The sequence below is a fragment of the Thunnus maccoyii genome, chromosome 5, assembly GCF_910596095.1.
Source record: "Thunnus maccoyii chromosome 5, fThuMac1.1, whole genome shotgun sequence".
Taxonomy (NCBI): domain Eukaryota; kingdom Metazoa; phylum Chordata; class Actinopteri; order Scombriformes; family Scombridae; genus Thunnus; species Thunnus maccoyii.
Genome location: NC_056537.1, coordinates 5739749 through 5755073, shown reverse-complemented (window position 1 = coordinate 5755073; position 15325 = coordinate 5739749). Strand labels below are relative to the sequence as shown.

The 15325-nt window shown below is 39.1% G+C and overlaps 1 protein-coding gene across 7 annotated transcripts in view; it reads left to right on the top strand.

Annotated features, from left to right (window-relative positions):
* The window catches only part of cftr (CF transmembrane conductance regulator), a 50321-nt gene that overhangs the window by 19584 nt on the left and 15412 nt on the right, over positions 1–15325 (top strand). For all 7 annotated transcript variants that reach the window (XM_042411116.1, XM_042411114.1, XM_042411113.1 and 4 more), the window contains 10 exons: positions 2056–2232; positions 2409–2600; positions 6972–7066; positions 8088–8174; positions 8610–9402; positions 9621–9749; positions 9844–9881; positions 11001–11287; positions 11467–11546; positions 12448–12598. In XM_042411116.1, coding sequence (XP_042267050.1) covers positions 2056–2232; positions 2409–2600; positions 6972–7066; positions 8088–8174; positions 8610–9402; positions 9621–9749; positions 9844–9881; positions 11001–11287; positions 11467–11546; positions 12448–12598 — 2029 coding nt within the window. The remainder of the gene's footprint in view (positions 1–2055; positions 2233–2408; positions 2601–6971; positions 7067–8087; positions 8175–8609; positions 9403–9620; positions 9750–9843; positions 9882–11000; positions 11288–11466; positions 11547–12447; positions 12599–15325) is intronic.

Genomic DNA, 15325 nt, shown 5'->3' with positions numbered 1-15325 from the left:
CAGAGCTCCTGATCCACTTGTTCTTATTCAACAAGTGAATTTCAAACAATTTCAAACATTTTAACAATAATTAAATAGGCTGCTCATATCTCTTGACAACAGACTTGATTCTTAGCGGCTTTTATTTATGTGTCACGGTTCCCAGCAGGTGTGGGACTGTGCAGATATCTACTGAAAAAAGTCTGGAAACACCTCGAGAACTGATGTCCTGAGATGCACAAATACCGTAGAGTTGCATATTGTCAGTTAAAATATTAATTGATTGATATTAAAAAGATATGAATCCATCATGGTGTAATCATTAACATGTCTTGTTATGAGTGAGAATGTAATCTAGAGTCTATTGCAGGTAATAATGATTTATTTATGTATTTACTGTAGAATAGATGAATGTGGATACAAGTTGAGCATAACAAAATTAAGTCTGAAATTAAATTATACAACAAAGTTTTCCTATCTGGTTCAGACTAGAAGAAACAGCTAAGTTACACATCAAGTTATTAATTAAATGTAAATCACAGTGTATGCTAGACAGCTCAGATGGTTTTCAGATAGCACTTCTGTGATAGACGGAAGTGCTATAACTGATTTTATTTGTCTTCTCAGTGCAGAAAACTCAACCCAGGCAGAGCCGGTGTGCTTGTACATTTACAGTATTTGTGTGTGTGACATTATTACAAGAGGGCAACAACGTGCAATTTAGGTTTTAAGAACTCCCACAACCCCTAAATCCATCATGCATCAGAGGTATAATAGAGGTATAATTCTTCACCGTCACCGGGAGTGGGTAGTATAATCTTATCTATAGGCAGTGGCTGTAACTAACAGGTGTGATTCATTGACCACCCAATACCGTGAGAAAACGAACGAGTGTTTTTTTGTCCGTCACTTTGCATAATTAATTACCTCGGTGTCGTCACCAAACCTCGCCTTCGCTGGGAACACGCTCTGAATCTCTCTCTGAGATTCGGATTTTGTTCATCACCTAATTCCCAGATTCTCCTCTTGCCTTCTCCTCTTCCTGGAAGGTGCCATTCACAGATGAATGGGAGGGGTGTTGTCTTTCTTTACTGCTGACAGCATGTACGTCAGCTCATTAGAATGACAATCGCACCGAAAAAACCTATACAAAACCACAGCAAGCCCCGGCATTAGAGGAACGGTGACCCATAAAACGTCACAGAGGTCAATGATTAAGCCAGCGAGTCAAGCAGAGTTCCCCTTTTTTTTTTCTAACAGTGAGATGTGTCAGCCATTAATCTTTACAGAGGGCAGTGACAGATGAGGTGAAATAAAGCCATTGTGAAGACTTTGGGAGTCTTCTTCTGTCTTTTTTTTTTTTTTTTTTAGAGAATCTCTTGTTTCTCACAGCGGTTCGGCCTGATCTCCCCCGTCTGAAAGCAAAGCATGACGGACACACTCGCTCAGCCCTGAAACAGGCAGTTATGTAAACTAAAAGAAAAACACAAACCGAGCACCTGCCATGCACACATTAACACACACACACACACACACACAATGATGTATACTTTAGCATGGTGTGCTACAGTGTTTTAAAGTACAGTTGTAGTGTAAAAGTATATTGTAGCTCACAGCATAGCACGCTCTACCCAAATATAGTAAATTATTATATAAATTTTTATAGTTATTTTTTTAGTTTATTTATATAGAATAGTAGAGATCGTGTTTTATACACATTTTTAATTTGTTTGAAAAAAAACCCAATGAAATAAAACTACAGAAATTTGGAAAAATTGATAATTTAAGAAAAAAAAGCACATATTATTTCATAATTTTTCTCCCCACTGTCACTAATTTCACTTTTTATTACTGGAAACATATAAAGAGCAGTTTTACATCAAACTGCAGTGAACAGTGACAGATATGTATGAACATAAAATTGGGGGAAAGATCAATATCAAGGTATCTTCTCTAAGAACAAGTAGATTATTCAGTGCAGTAAAAGATATTTTACTACATCACCTTGTGTGTTTCAGTATCTTCCAGCCTTTGTTCAGTCCATATAAACAATGAATGTCCTTTTTTTTTTTGCAGGGCATTGGTGAGCTGTTTGAGAAGATCAAGCAGGAGAACAAAGCAAACGGACACCCGAACGGCGACGCCGGCCTCTTCTTCACAAACCTCTACGTGACGCCCGTCCTCAAGAACATCAGCCTGTACCTGGAGAAGGGCAAGATGCTGGCGGTGGCTGGATCCACTGGCTCAGGGAAAGTAGGTCAAAGAAAATTTTGTGTGTTTTTTTTTAATAAAGATTATACTAAATCCAAAGGTGCCACTGTATCCATCAAAGTGTCCTTGAGCAAGACGCCAAAACTCATTCGTTACAGGCTGATCTGTGTTCACACATCAGGTTAAAAATGTAAAACAGTAAACTATTTTTCCTCCAGAGTTCCCTGCTCATGATGATCCTGGGAGAGTTGGTGCCATCGGAGGGTAAAATCAGACACAGCGGTCGCATCTCCTTCTCGCCACAGACTTCCTGGATCATGCCCGGGACCATCCGTGACAACATCCTGTTTGGCCTGACCTACGACGAGTACCGCTACACCTCCGTCATCAAGGCTTGCCAGCTGGAGGAGGTACATTTGTTTTTCCATATATTCATTCTTTTTTTTTTTTTTATCCCTCTCTTATTTTCTATTCTGCTGATGAAGTGAGTGTCTGTTCTATGTGTGTATACAACCAAACTACCCAGATCTTCTCCTGTTTATAATGAGCACCACTGAAAAAAATGTACTTGGCAATCTGCTCAATATACTCAGCATGTTTCAAAGGCTTCAATTTTTTTTTTTAAATATGGCTAAAGACACATATTTTGAAAATAATGAGAAGTATTTGGAACGTGCTGAGCATACAGATGGACACAATTCTTACATTTTCACTAAAATATTGCTAAATATACAGCTTACTATCTGTGGTGTTGCACTCAAATTCAAGCTCGACAGGCACATGTGTGACATTTTTCGGTGAAAGCGGCATGTTTTGGGAAGATTTGAGTATCTGGAACATACTGAGCTAATGAAATACAGATAATAGTTGTTTTAAATGATGTTTTGATACTTTTGACACCACTGGAATTCATTGTAACTTACATTAATTCAAGCTGATGGGTATATGTTAGTTGGATCGTTGTAAATCGCTGTTTATCACTATGAAATCATCACTAAATATTATTTTAGTTGCAAATAACTAAGTGATCCATAGCCGGCTTCATTCTCAAGTCTTCTCTCTTTCATCGGACTGACGCTTTCTGCTCAGTTGTCTGTTCGGAGCCTCTGCGAAGCATCAAGAAGGTTCAGGTTTCCCCGGGCCACATTTAAACCCATTATGTTCCACACACACACACACACACAAGCTTTCTACATTCTCTCTCTATTACTCCGCTTCACACACATATCCACACACACACACACACTCGGTCTCTCATAAGCCTCGGCGTTGAGTGAAGGCCCCCTCAGCAGAATAATGTCTCCTCTGTTGCCATGGAAATCTCACGTTATGTCACTGGGATGGAATATGAGCTTGTTGATTCTTCAGTAACGGACGTCTCAAACACAGAAGAGCTGTTTTGGGACAAACCATCAGATCTGTGGGCTTGTTAGGTTCTGTGTTTCAATATAAAGTTATGTGATCAAATGTGTTTTACATCGTTGAACAGAAAAAAAAAGAAGCATACATGAAAATAAGATGTGTTTTTCATAGTAAAATACCTCAGAAGTGATATGATATATATTATACTGTATATCCTGTACATGCTTAGACACTTATACATGATTCTAACATATATACATAAACTCTCATTTCATTTTTGATTCAGTTGCAAACATTTTTTAGTCAGATATGACTAAACTACATTATTATTTGTGTAAATATTTTTTTGGAATAAACAGTTATGTATTTCTGAGATGCATCACAGCAATCTAACCGAACAAAATTAAAGAATAAATCCAGTGGAATCATTTTAGGAACTTGTTAAAGCTTTTAAAGGTTGATGCCGATCACTCAGTGACATGTTGATATTCTAAATACAGTGCATTAGTATCATTTATACTCAAATCATAGCAGAAGCTCATGCAGAGGGTGACACCACCATTAATTTACCGCCACGCCCCATCCCCTGTGTCACCGACAGCGCCTCAGTGGTTTTAACAAAAACACAACATGTTGTCACAGCAAACAAAGCCGGTGTGCAATATTGACGTCTCCTTGTAAAAAAAACCCGGCCTCCATTTTGTCCTGAGGAGAGACATCAAATGCAGCGATGAGGCGTCAATGAAATAACAACAAGACTCGCACCGTCACTTCTGCTTTGTGTTGTTTGGAAATGATAAGACAATGACAACTGTTCACGTGAGCTTCGATTGTGAGCGAGTGAGACAATTCCTCTGAAGTTTTGTTAAAGCCTCTAAAAATGACAGATTGTTAAAAAGCAGCTCACCTTCAAACAGTGTCGGGGCAACATTGTTTCAACTAATCCCTTGTGGTAGGTAGGTACGTTAGCTAATGTGTCTCATGTTAATAAGTCTGGCATTAAGTACATAAAATGATAGTGTTATTATATTGTTCTACCACTTTGAAAAGTCAAAAAAATGCACAAATCATCTCAATTATCAGAAAACGCAATTCTTATTTAAAGGCGCAACCTATAATATTTCAGATTGAATACAATTAAGGTCGTTTTAATTGTATTCTCTTAATTGAATAGAGGAAAAGCTGCATTTTGTGTTTTTTCTTAAAATGATTCCAACTTAAAGTACAGTTAGGGCAGTTTATCTTAAACTGCAATATTTAGACTGTAAACAAACCTTTTTACAGCATCATTTACTCTTTACTTTATGAGACCAGTCAAACAATGTGAGAGTGATGGCAGGTTTTTGTATTTTTGGTGGTGAGATGGGTATTTTGTTTGTGTTTGGATCACAGATTCCTCCTTTTAAAAAAACTCTTTACCGATGTATTGTACAGTAAGTGAGAATTGAATCTTCAATTAGTAATCAATAATAAAGTGCAAGGCAGCACAAGCCTTGTAGTTAATGGTTTTCCACTTTGCACAAAAGCATAAAAAGGTTCATTATGTAACTTTAATTTTAAAATAATTAGTTACCACTTTTAATAACTTTTCCAATTCAGTTCCATTACTTAACAGTAATTCTCATTATTCTGTCTTATCAGTCACTTCAATAGACTAGAAATGACTGAAAATGAGAGAAACTGCACACAGGTTTTTCTACTGTAGTAACCATGACAACCATGACAGACAGGAGTGACAACCAGAGCAGATTTCTCCAGACAGTGCTGAGGCTTTTAGGGGCTCGTGACTGTAATTCCTCTCTCTTGTTGCCCCCCGAAGCACCAGACTAGACTCCCATGGGTGGTCTCCCCACTGTAAACTCACGGTTCGCCTCCAGCCTCTCCAGCCGCTGGCCCGGCAGGTGCTTTTTGTTCACAGTGAAACACACACAACATGTCTTTTTTTTTTTTTTTTTTTTTACTATGCTGCTTTATTTTACAAGCTGTTAAACAACCTGTTAACTTGATCCCCCCTATGCGCTCCTGTCAGGACAGCGGAAGTCGCAGTTAAAAAGGTAGGAAGTTTTAACGATGATAAACTTGTGCTGTCACTTCATCCTTGTCGGCGCTACATTTTCCTTATGAATTACCACTGAGCGTGCGCTTTATGTTTCTACTTCATGTTGCCTATCCCATCTGTGGTTTGTGCCTTTTTTTTGTGGTTTTAACTTGACAATAAATCTGTGATTACCTGAACCTGAAGAACTTTGATTTCCAGGTAAAAGTAATGTACATACAGGACTGTCTTGGTGTTGTTGTGGTGTTGAGACATACTTTGTTGCTTTCATACAAATTACCAGGAAAAGAAATTAACCTTTTTTTTTTTAGTTCTTTTCTCAGGGCAGTTTCATTAAACTGTGAAAACAAGTATCTTTTGTGCATATTAGTACATAAAAATACTCTTTTTTGGTGAGTATTTTGTGTTGGCTGCATGGTGACAACATTTATGCTGCAGGTGTACAAAGGTGGACAAAAAAACTCTTTGCATTTCCTTTCCTAGAGCACATTTTACAGAATCACCCAATCACTGTCTTACAAAACTGATCTATGAACATATAATACCTCATTAAATAAAACGTGAAATGGGTACTTTAACACATTTTCTGCCCCCTTATTAACAAAAAAAAAGAGACTAGGTTAACTTAATATAGTGTGAACTTCTGCACAAGGACATGGTGCAAGGACATCAAGCCCTCATACAACGCAAAGGGGACAGTATAGTCTACTGTGAACAGTAGACTATACAGTACATGTCACGCTTTGACCATTCAAGTGATAAAAACTCATCACGCAGAAGCTTTTTTTTTTGCGGTTTCAATGTAGCGGCCTTGCATTTGTCAAACATATTGTAAAATTTAAATAACTATTGCTTTAAGACCATCAACCTTTATTCCTAGTGGCCCAAATATAAATGTTGTTTTCATTCCAAAGTTATCAGAATTAGTAGATGAATTTAAGCATCAAGTATATCTGCAAACCACTGACCTAGTTTCATTCACTGTAGCAGTTAGCACACTGGTAGTACATCAAGCACTTCAGGCATTTAATTGGCATTCTTAGGCAGTAAAATATGCAACGAATGCAAAAATGATAAGATTAAATACCTTTGTTGCCACATTGAAAACAAACGAAGAGCTGAAAAGAGAGGGTGAAGTGATCAGTTTTACTTTGATACACAACCATAGAAAAGCAAATAGAGGCTAATGTGTTATTTTCCTGTCATCAACAATTGATTGTCGTCATTGTCTTCGTGATGCTTTTGCCATTTTGTCAAACTCAGGTATCACAGTGTTTTTCTTGCTGTTGTTACTTGTTCAACAGGTGACTACTGTTTGTATGCATGCGTTTGACCCGCTGACATCTAGTTTTTCTCTCTCTAGGACTTCGCCTTGCTGCCCGAGAAAGACAAGACGCTCCTTGTCGAAGGAGGAGTGACGCTCAGCGGCGGTCAAAGGGCACGCCTCGGCCTGGCCAGGTACTTCCTGTCACACCTGAGCGTCTTTCAACATGTCTTATTCACCATCTGTCAACACACACCACCTCTGCTGATTAATTCTAATTATAGTCTAATGTTGACAGTGTTTTTGTTTTTTTTTGCAGTGAACAAAAATAGAACGATTTAGAAAAAAGAGTAAAGATTTGAGTCTTATCTCCAATCGAGGAAGTGCTCTGAAGAACTAAATGTAGCTACTATGAGTTGTTTGGTGGTTTTTCAGAGATCAGCAATTTGTTTACTGGGATCTCTGGTATGTTACGGCTCAATGAGGAATGGGAATTGAATTCCTTTTGTAGTTTAAGAGGGAGTTCAAGGTTAAAAACATCAGCTTCTCTACAGTGGGTAGATCAAAGAGAGCTGAATAATACATCAAACAGAATTTTTTCTTCCATAAAAACCAACACATTCACTTCCGCAACCTTGATCAGGGTTAGAGGCCTGCAATCACAGCTGACAACAAATGCAATTGAAGAAATCTACTTCAGGGCCATAAACTAAGGATAGAGGCTCCATTCCCTGTTAGCCAATAAAAACGTCTACTAAACTTGATTTGGCAATGCTGAAAGTTACAGTACTGGTTCCTAACAATGTAAAAAACTGAGCTCTTACTGTACATAATGATAACCTACAAGAACTGATAACTATCACCTATCATAACTGATGTATTTTATGGTCTTGTTTTAATGACAAATGCTCTCTACAGCCTCAATACAGGTTTATTACTCCATTAAATCTCTGTTCAGATCACAACAGTCAGACACTCTCGTATTCCCATGCATTATTTATTCAGTTTAGTGTCCTGGCATCAATTTGCCTCCTCTCATTGGTGTTTGGCTTCAGCCATCATGGTTAATATTCACTGGAAGTGATATATGCCCTCAGGGACTTCCTCATTTATACCTCTGGCTATGTTCTGTTTTTCTCTTACCTTGTTGTTTTCTCAGTATACTGTATATAATGACTTCTCACACATTCTCTCTTGTGTGTTTTCTACCTCCAGGGCTGTGTATAAAGATGCAGACCTTTACCTGCTGGATGCACCTTTCACCCACTTGGACATAGTGACAGAGAAAGAGATCTTTGAGAAGTGAGTATTCCAACAGAGAGTCTTTCATGTGGAAGGGTGGGGGTGGTTCAGCTAAGGTTGAGTTTAAGGTCAAGGTTATCACTTGTTGTCTCAGACACACTCAGATTGACTGGGGTGAGTTACGGCTGCTTCATTACACTTTAACTTTCTCAGGAAATGTTTTTTTTTTTTTTTTTTTTGTAGTCGAGCGATAGGGAATTATCCTTTGATGACATGTGGACTTTGGAAGTCTTTCAGACTTGAGAAGCAGCCAAAATTACTCATTGTGATTATGTTGAATGACCCTTGTGGACACAGTAAACACATACAGTAGCTTGTTTTTTTTTAAATGAACAGCCATTGTTTGTGGGCTTGTTTTAAGAAAAACTAATGTGTTTAAGATAACTAGACTTCTAATATTTCTTTACAATCAAATTTTTTTGTGTCACTACTTAGATGTGTCTGTAAACTGATGGGCTCAAAGACTCGAATTGTGGTCACCAGCAAGTTGGATCATCTCAAACGAGCAGACAAAATCCTTCTGCTGCACAACGGAGACTGTTACTTCTACGGCACCTTCTCAGAGCTGCAGGCCCAGCGGCCCGACTTCAGCTCCCTCCTCCTCGGCATGGAAGCTTACGACAACATCAACGCAGAGCGGCGCAGCTCCATCCTCACGGAAACTCTCCGCAGAGTCTCCATTGATGAAACCGCCGGTTTCCGAGGTCCGGAGCCCATCCGCCAGTCTTTCCGCCAGCCGCCGCCTCCAATAATTGTCCCTGGATCCCAAGGTCATCCTGGAGGTGATGGCTACCCAGAAAAACGCAAGCAGTCACTCATACTCAGTCCCCTGGCAGCTGCCCGCAAGTTCTCCTTCATTGGGAACTCCCAACAGACTACAAATAATCCCCAGTCCACGACGATAGAGGACGGGGTTCGTGAACTTTCTGAGAGGAAATTCTCGGTGGTACCCGAGGACGATCAAGTAGAGGAGGTGCTCCCCAGAGGGAACCTGTACCACCATGGGTTGCAACATCTCAACGGGCAGCGGCGCCAATCCGTCCTGGCGTTCATCACCAACGCTCAGGGCCATGAGCGCAGAGAGCAGCAGATGCAGTCATCCTTCAGAAAAAAGCTGTCCATCACGCCACAGTGCGACCTGGCGTCCGAGCTGGACATTTACGCCCGTCGCCTGTCCAAGGACAGCGTTTATGACATTAGTGAGGAAATTGATGAAGAAGACATGGAGGTAGAGCTTTTCAGTGTAATGTTTTGTTAAATCCTTTTCACATTAGAGAACATGGATGGATACAAGTCTTACGTTTAGGCTTTTAGAAGAATCAGACCTCATTTTCAAGATCTTGTGAACACCTCAACATTTACTTGACTTTGTCTTAAATCAAACTTTAGCTAGACGTACTGTGGAATTGATTATAGGTGTAAAAGAGCAATTCTGTTTCTCCACAGCAATGCTTCGCAGATGAACGTGAGAACATCTTTGAAACTACCTCATGGAGCACTTACCTACGCTACATCACCACCAACAGGAGCTTAGTCTATGTCCTCATGTTCATCATCTTTGTCTTTGTCATTGAGGTAAAACCGCTACCGTTTATTTAAGTTTTGATTTATTTTTTATAGATTTAATTTATTTAATAAATATTTCTGTTCTTTTCCTTTCCACTAACAGGTTGCTGGTTCAGTCATCGGCATTTTCCTCATAACTGAGTAAGTGTCATGTTTCATTTTCCTTGAGATACTGTGATTAAAACAGCAGAAGACGTTAGTTGTGTTGATCCAGTTTGTCCTGAAATCAGTCACCAGAGCAGCATGAAAGACCCCGTATGCAGTCACTGCATTATCCCTGATTGAAACACTTAATATTGTCATGAAATAGATCATTAAGTATGTGGATAAAGTCGTTTTTAACATATTGAGGATGTTTAATAAGGATGATTTTTTAGAAGTAATTCTTATTACACAGTTCCAGAGTTATTTTTTCTCTTCTATAAGACTAAAGCTCTGTCTCAAATCACATACTTCTGTTAGTACACTTTCATGTAGTACACTATATATTACTGGCGTAGTGCACAAATTTTGACAGGGTAGTGTTGTCTCAAATCAAACACGGCCGTTGTGTACTTACCGGAAATGACGATCACAAATTAGCATTAGCTAGCGTTAGCATTCGCGTTATCGTTCGCACTACCAAATCATTACAGACTGCTAAATTAACCCAAAAAACATACTAGCTAAAAAAACACATGTATAACTTACATTTGTATAATGTGGCGATGTTCACCGTAGTTACAACATACTCGGCCGCCATTTCTAGTTTGAAAAGTGGTCCCTCCCCTTCCGCTACGTAGCCAAGATGGCGACCATTGAGGGCGAGAAGTGTCCATAGTTCCACACTCCGTTTTGAGTGCAACATCTGGGTACTCACAGTGCACTGCATTACCCATACTTCTCAGTGTGAACGCACTTATGCGCTCAAAATGTTAAGTGTATGTACAGAAGTATGCGATTTGAGACACAGCATAACTCCTGAACAATACAATATATTTTAGATGTACATATGTTATATAGTATGTTAAACATATGTTTAAATGGTTTCAAATGTCTAATTCTTTATTTTTCCTGAGGAATCAGTACTTTTAAACATTGGATTTATGCTTTTCTAAGTTTCAGATTATGTATTGGTGAGCAGTGTGATATATAAAACAGTCATACAGTCTGGGGAACTGTTATGTCAAAGATTCAAGAGTTTTAACGAGTGACATTTTGTGTCTGTTTTCACACTAAAATTGTCGTGTTTCATTCTAAATCCTCTCTCTGTTCTGTCAGTGAGATCTGGAGGGATGGCGCCAACCCCTCATCACCCAACTACATCGATGAGCAGCACCCCAACTCTTCGGCGCCCCCGGTCCACCTAGCCGTAATCGTCACACCGACCAGCGCTTACTACATCATCTACATCTATGTGGCCACATCAGAGAGCGTGCTGGCTTTAGGATTCTTCAGGGGTCTCCCACTAGTGCACACGTTACTCACGGTTTCCAAAAGACTGCACGAACAGATGTTGACTTCTGTACTTCGGGCCCCCATGGCTCTGCTCAACACTATGAAGACAGGTGCTTTGCTGTTTTTATTTTCTCAATATTTTTCAGGGCTTTCTGTTTGGCATGTTGTTGCACTTCTTCATCTCTTAAGCACATCATCTGTTAAGTCTCATTGAATGCCATATTAACTTAAGTCGTTCACAACAATGCTGCAGTTTTTCCTAATGTTTCTCTTGTTTGTTTTCTGTCAGGCCGGATCATGAACAGATTCACCAAGGATATGGCCACCATAGATGACATGCTGCCTCTGGTGCTGTTTGACCTCATACAGGTATTTAACCAACAAATGTGTCAATACAATATTGTGCTTATAACCCAAAATATTTCATTTTTGTTCACAATTTTTCCAGTATGTTTTAAAACAACAGTTGAGTGTCCCTATGAAGATTTAAAGAGGTTTTACGTGCTGTAATTATTCCACCTGTTTATAATGGCCATTAAAAGATCCCTTCCTAATATAAGTGATGGGGGACAAAATCCATAGTCATAATTTTGTGCACAAATGTATTCAAAAGTTTATCTGAAGCTAATATGAGGCTTCAGTCGTCCAAATTAGTCAAGTCAAGTGGATATCTTTCAGTATTAAAGTGCAAAATACCCTCTTGTGTTTCCCTGTTGAGCTGCAGTTGAAGGATAGTAACAAAAAGAGGGAAATTTGTCATAAAAAGGCTTTAACATTGGAAGATATCTACTTGATTTAACTAATTTGGACGACTGAAGCTTCATATTAGCTTCAGATAAACTTTGGAATATCTTTTTGCACAAAACAAGGACTGTGGATTTTGTCCCGCACCACTTACATTAGAGGGGCATTAGGAAGGGATCCCTTGAAGGCCAGTATGAACAGGAGTAATAGTTATAGCAAGCAAAACCTTTGTAAATGTTCATATGGGCACCTGACTATTGTTTTCAGACAGACGTGACACATTGTGAACCTTTAATAGTATAGCTGCCTTGTGCCTTACCTCTGAAAATACTGGTTTGGATGTTTAATGTCAACAATTTTTGACAAATGCCACCTATTTAGTGAGGATTGAATTTCAAAAGCAGGATACCAAGACACTTCATGGACAAGAGGTGTCGGCTATTTACACCCACACTCAGGATTATTTGCTGCTGTTTATCTCAGGTCTGATTTGTTTTTTTTCTTTCTTTCTTTTCCCTCAAACCAGTTGACATTGATTGTCACAGGTGCCATCTTCACTGTGTCCATCATACGGCCGTACATCTTCATCGCCGCCATCCCGTTGGCTGTCATCTTTGTTGTCCTCAGGAAGTACTTTCTACGAACTGGACAGCAACTCAAACTACTTGAGGCTGAAGGTGAGAGTGGAGGAGACACTGTGTATGTGTGCCAGTGTAGAGTTTTATGTATTTCTAGGGGGAATTGTGCAGTTAATATGGTCAGCATCCTAGACTTCTATGCAACCAGGAAGCTCCTGTGTTAAACTGTGTAAATATTCAACTGCACAGATTTATACTTTTGCTGAATGAACAGCTTCTATGTAGCCTAATGTCTCCTCTCTGTCCCTCTGAAGAGACGTAACCAAGTACCAGAAAGACCAAGCAAAGAAGAGGATGTGTTGCATCATAGCATTACATGGAAACTAGTGTATTGAGTAGGGAGACTGTCCTCATACAAAGGGAAAATATACATTTGCAGTCTGTAAATCCAAAGAAAATATATAAATATAAAAAAGAGCAATATATAATATTGCCTAAAAATGCATTATGTATACATTTTTATTATATGTGTTTACAATGTATTTAAAACAGCTTGAAATAGTATTTTAAATGTAATATATAGTAAAATCCATTTTATACAGATCAGATAAATTTTACATTCTTATTTCTCTTTAATTCGCAACATCATGAAGGATGAGAACAGACAGGGGCGAAAGCAGCAAGAGTACAATGACCAAACAGGTAAAGATTCAGGAGGAGTAAAAGTGAAAACATGAGAGGAAAACCAATAGAACGAACAGAGGAAGTGAAATTCGGGCGGCAGACGTGACAATCACCACAACTGCCCGTCTGCAGGCAGAGCTGGTGGATGGTCCGGGGCCAAGGGGTCAGCGCTCATGCTGAAGAACAAAAACATGACAGAGGAAGAGCTGAAGGGGAGGATGGATGGGCTGCCTCAAAGGGACGGGGACAGATGAAGGATGTGAGGCAGGGCGAATAAAATAACAGCTGTACACCAGTGCAAAAGCGTTTAGTATCTCTTTAGTATTTTTTTTAGACACTAGATTACTGTTTTTGCTTGTTTGAGCTCCTCTTGACATCGGTAAAGATTTGGGGCAGTATACTGTCAGTAAATATGTTATTAAGTGCTTTAGTAGAACCTGAACAGTGCAGTGATGTTCACAATCAGGAGAGAATAACATTTTATTAACTGCTGCATTATTGTGAGGGCTTTTAGTAGATATTTATTAGGCTGTGACTACATTTGCAGGACAGTTCTTTAACTACAGTATTAGACCTACTCCTCAAGTGAGAGTCTTGTAATAAGTGATGTTTTGCAGAAACCGTCTGCTGACATTGATGAGATGAAGGTGGTGCAGAAGCTGCTTTGACCAGTTGGTTCAAACCACCAAAATCAGTGCTAGTGTCTTTCATATGGCCACTAAAGTCTGTATCTCTACAATGTTTTTTAATGCTTGATTCCTTGCCTGGTCAGTTCACCTCAAAAAAGTGGAAAAAAAACATATTTTTAGTGGCATCTGGCAATGCAGATAGTTTGTTTTTATTTGCAAAGATGTTCATCTCTTAGATCCATGTACAGTGTATGCATGAATGGGATTTTGTTTGTGGTTGTAAATGTTGAAAAATTGCATCCAAAATGATTCAAAGGCAACATCTTTCCAGAAACATCTTTCCAGAAACGATGTCTTTGTTTCAATGGATAATCGACAGCTCACACTGTCAATAGTTTTCATAGGAACTATTTTTTCAGTAGAAAGTATTTCCAGTGAATACTGTTGACAGTGTGTGTGTATGCAGTCATCACCTTTGATGACATCTAGCTCTTGTTCCTGCAAAAAGTTCAATTAATTTAAGTTGCTTTGGACAAAAATATATACCAACTTTATGTGATATAATCAGGTAAATTGAAATTAAGATCTGTGGGACCTGATTATATACAAATATTTTGAGTCTGATGAAGAGCAGGTGTGCTTGAAACGTCGCCATGGTGCAGTAAATTCTAGTGCAGCGTGCGAGCTATCTGAAAATCATTCCTTTAATTTATATTTCAAAGCTATAATATGGTGGTCCACAGAGCAGTCAAAGGATGAGTAAACAGGTCACTGGACTGCTGACGAAGATGCTGCTCTGTGATTTTTGGACTTCCCTGCTCCGCTCTCAGTTGTACCACAGAATGTGTGTTTCAGTGAAGACAGGGAGGTCTTTCCGGAGCTGCCGAGAGCATGTCCGGGTCAGAGAGATGAGCTGAGCTGGGATTTCCTCCAGCCCCATCCTGGTGTTGCTCTCTCTCTCTCATGTCACAAGCAGCGTGTCAGACAAACTGCAGGGGAAATTAAGTACATTAGTCACTCAACAAATATTTTTAAGAATGCTTTTTGTTTGGTTTTTCCAGCTGAAGAGAATTATTATAAAGTGACTCTTTCTTGCCAAAAAGAACGTATTTAGAACAAAAAATACTTTCAAAAGAGTTAACCAAAGCGCTCAGATGACAAAATGATTTTTCAGTTTCATTCCTGTGTTGTTTGTGGGGTTTCCCTGCTGCCAGTTTCATCATGAACACACTGCAGACAACTGTCTCACCTGTTTGCTGCTGAGTCAAGTTTGACTTTATTGGTCATTTGTGCGGAATAACAAGTCATCTGTACAAGGAAATCCTTAAGATCCTCAAGGCTCAGGACGGTACATCTTAAGCATTTCATTGTGTTATTCTGCACAAATGACAAATAATGTTTCCTTCCTCACATTTAAATTCCTTCCTGGTCAGAGTTGCTTCAAATAGAAAGATGAATTTAAAAAAAACCCAACAATGACTCCATTTTTAAGCACTGATGCATGGGGGGGGGG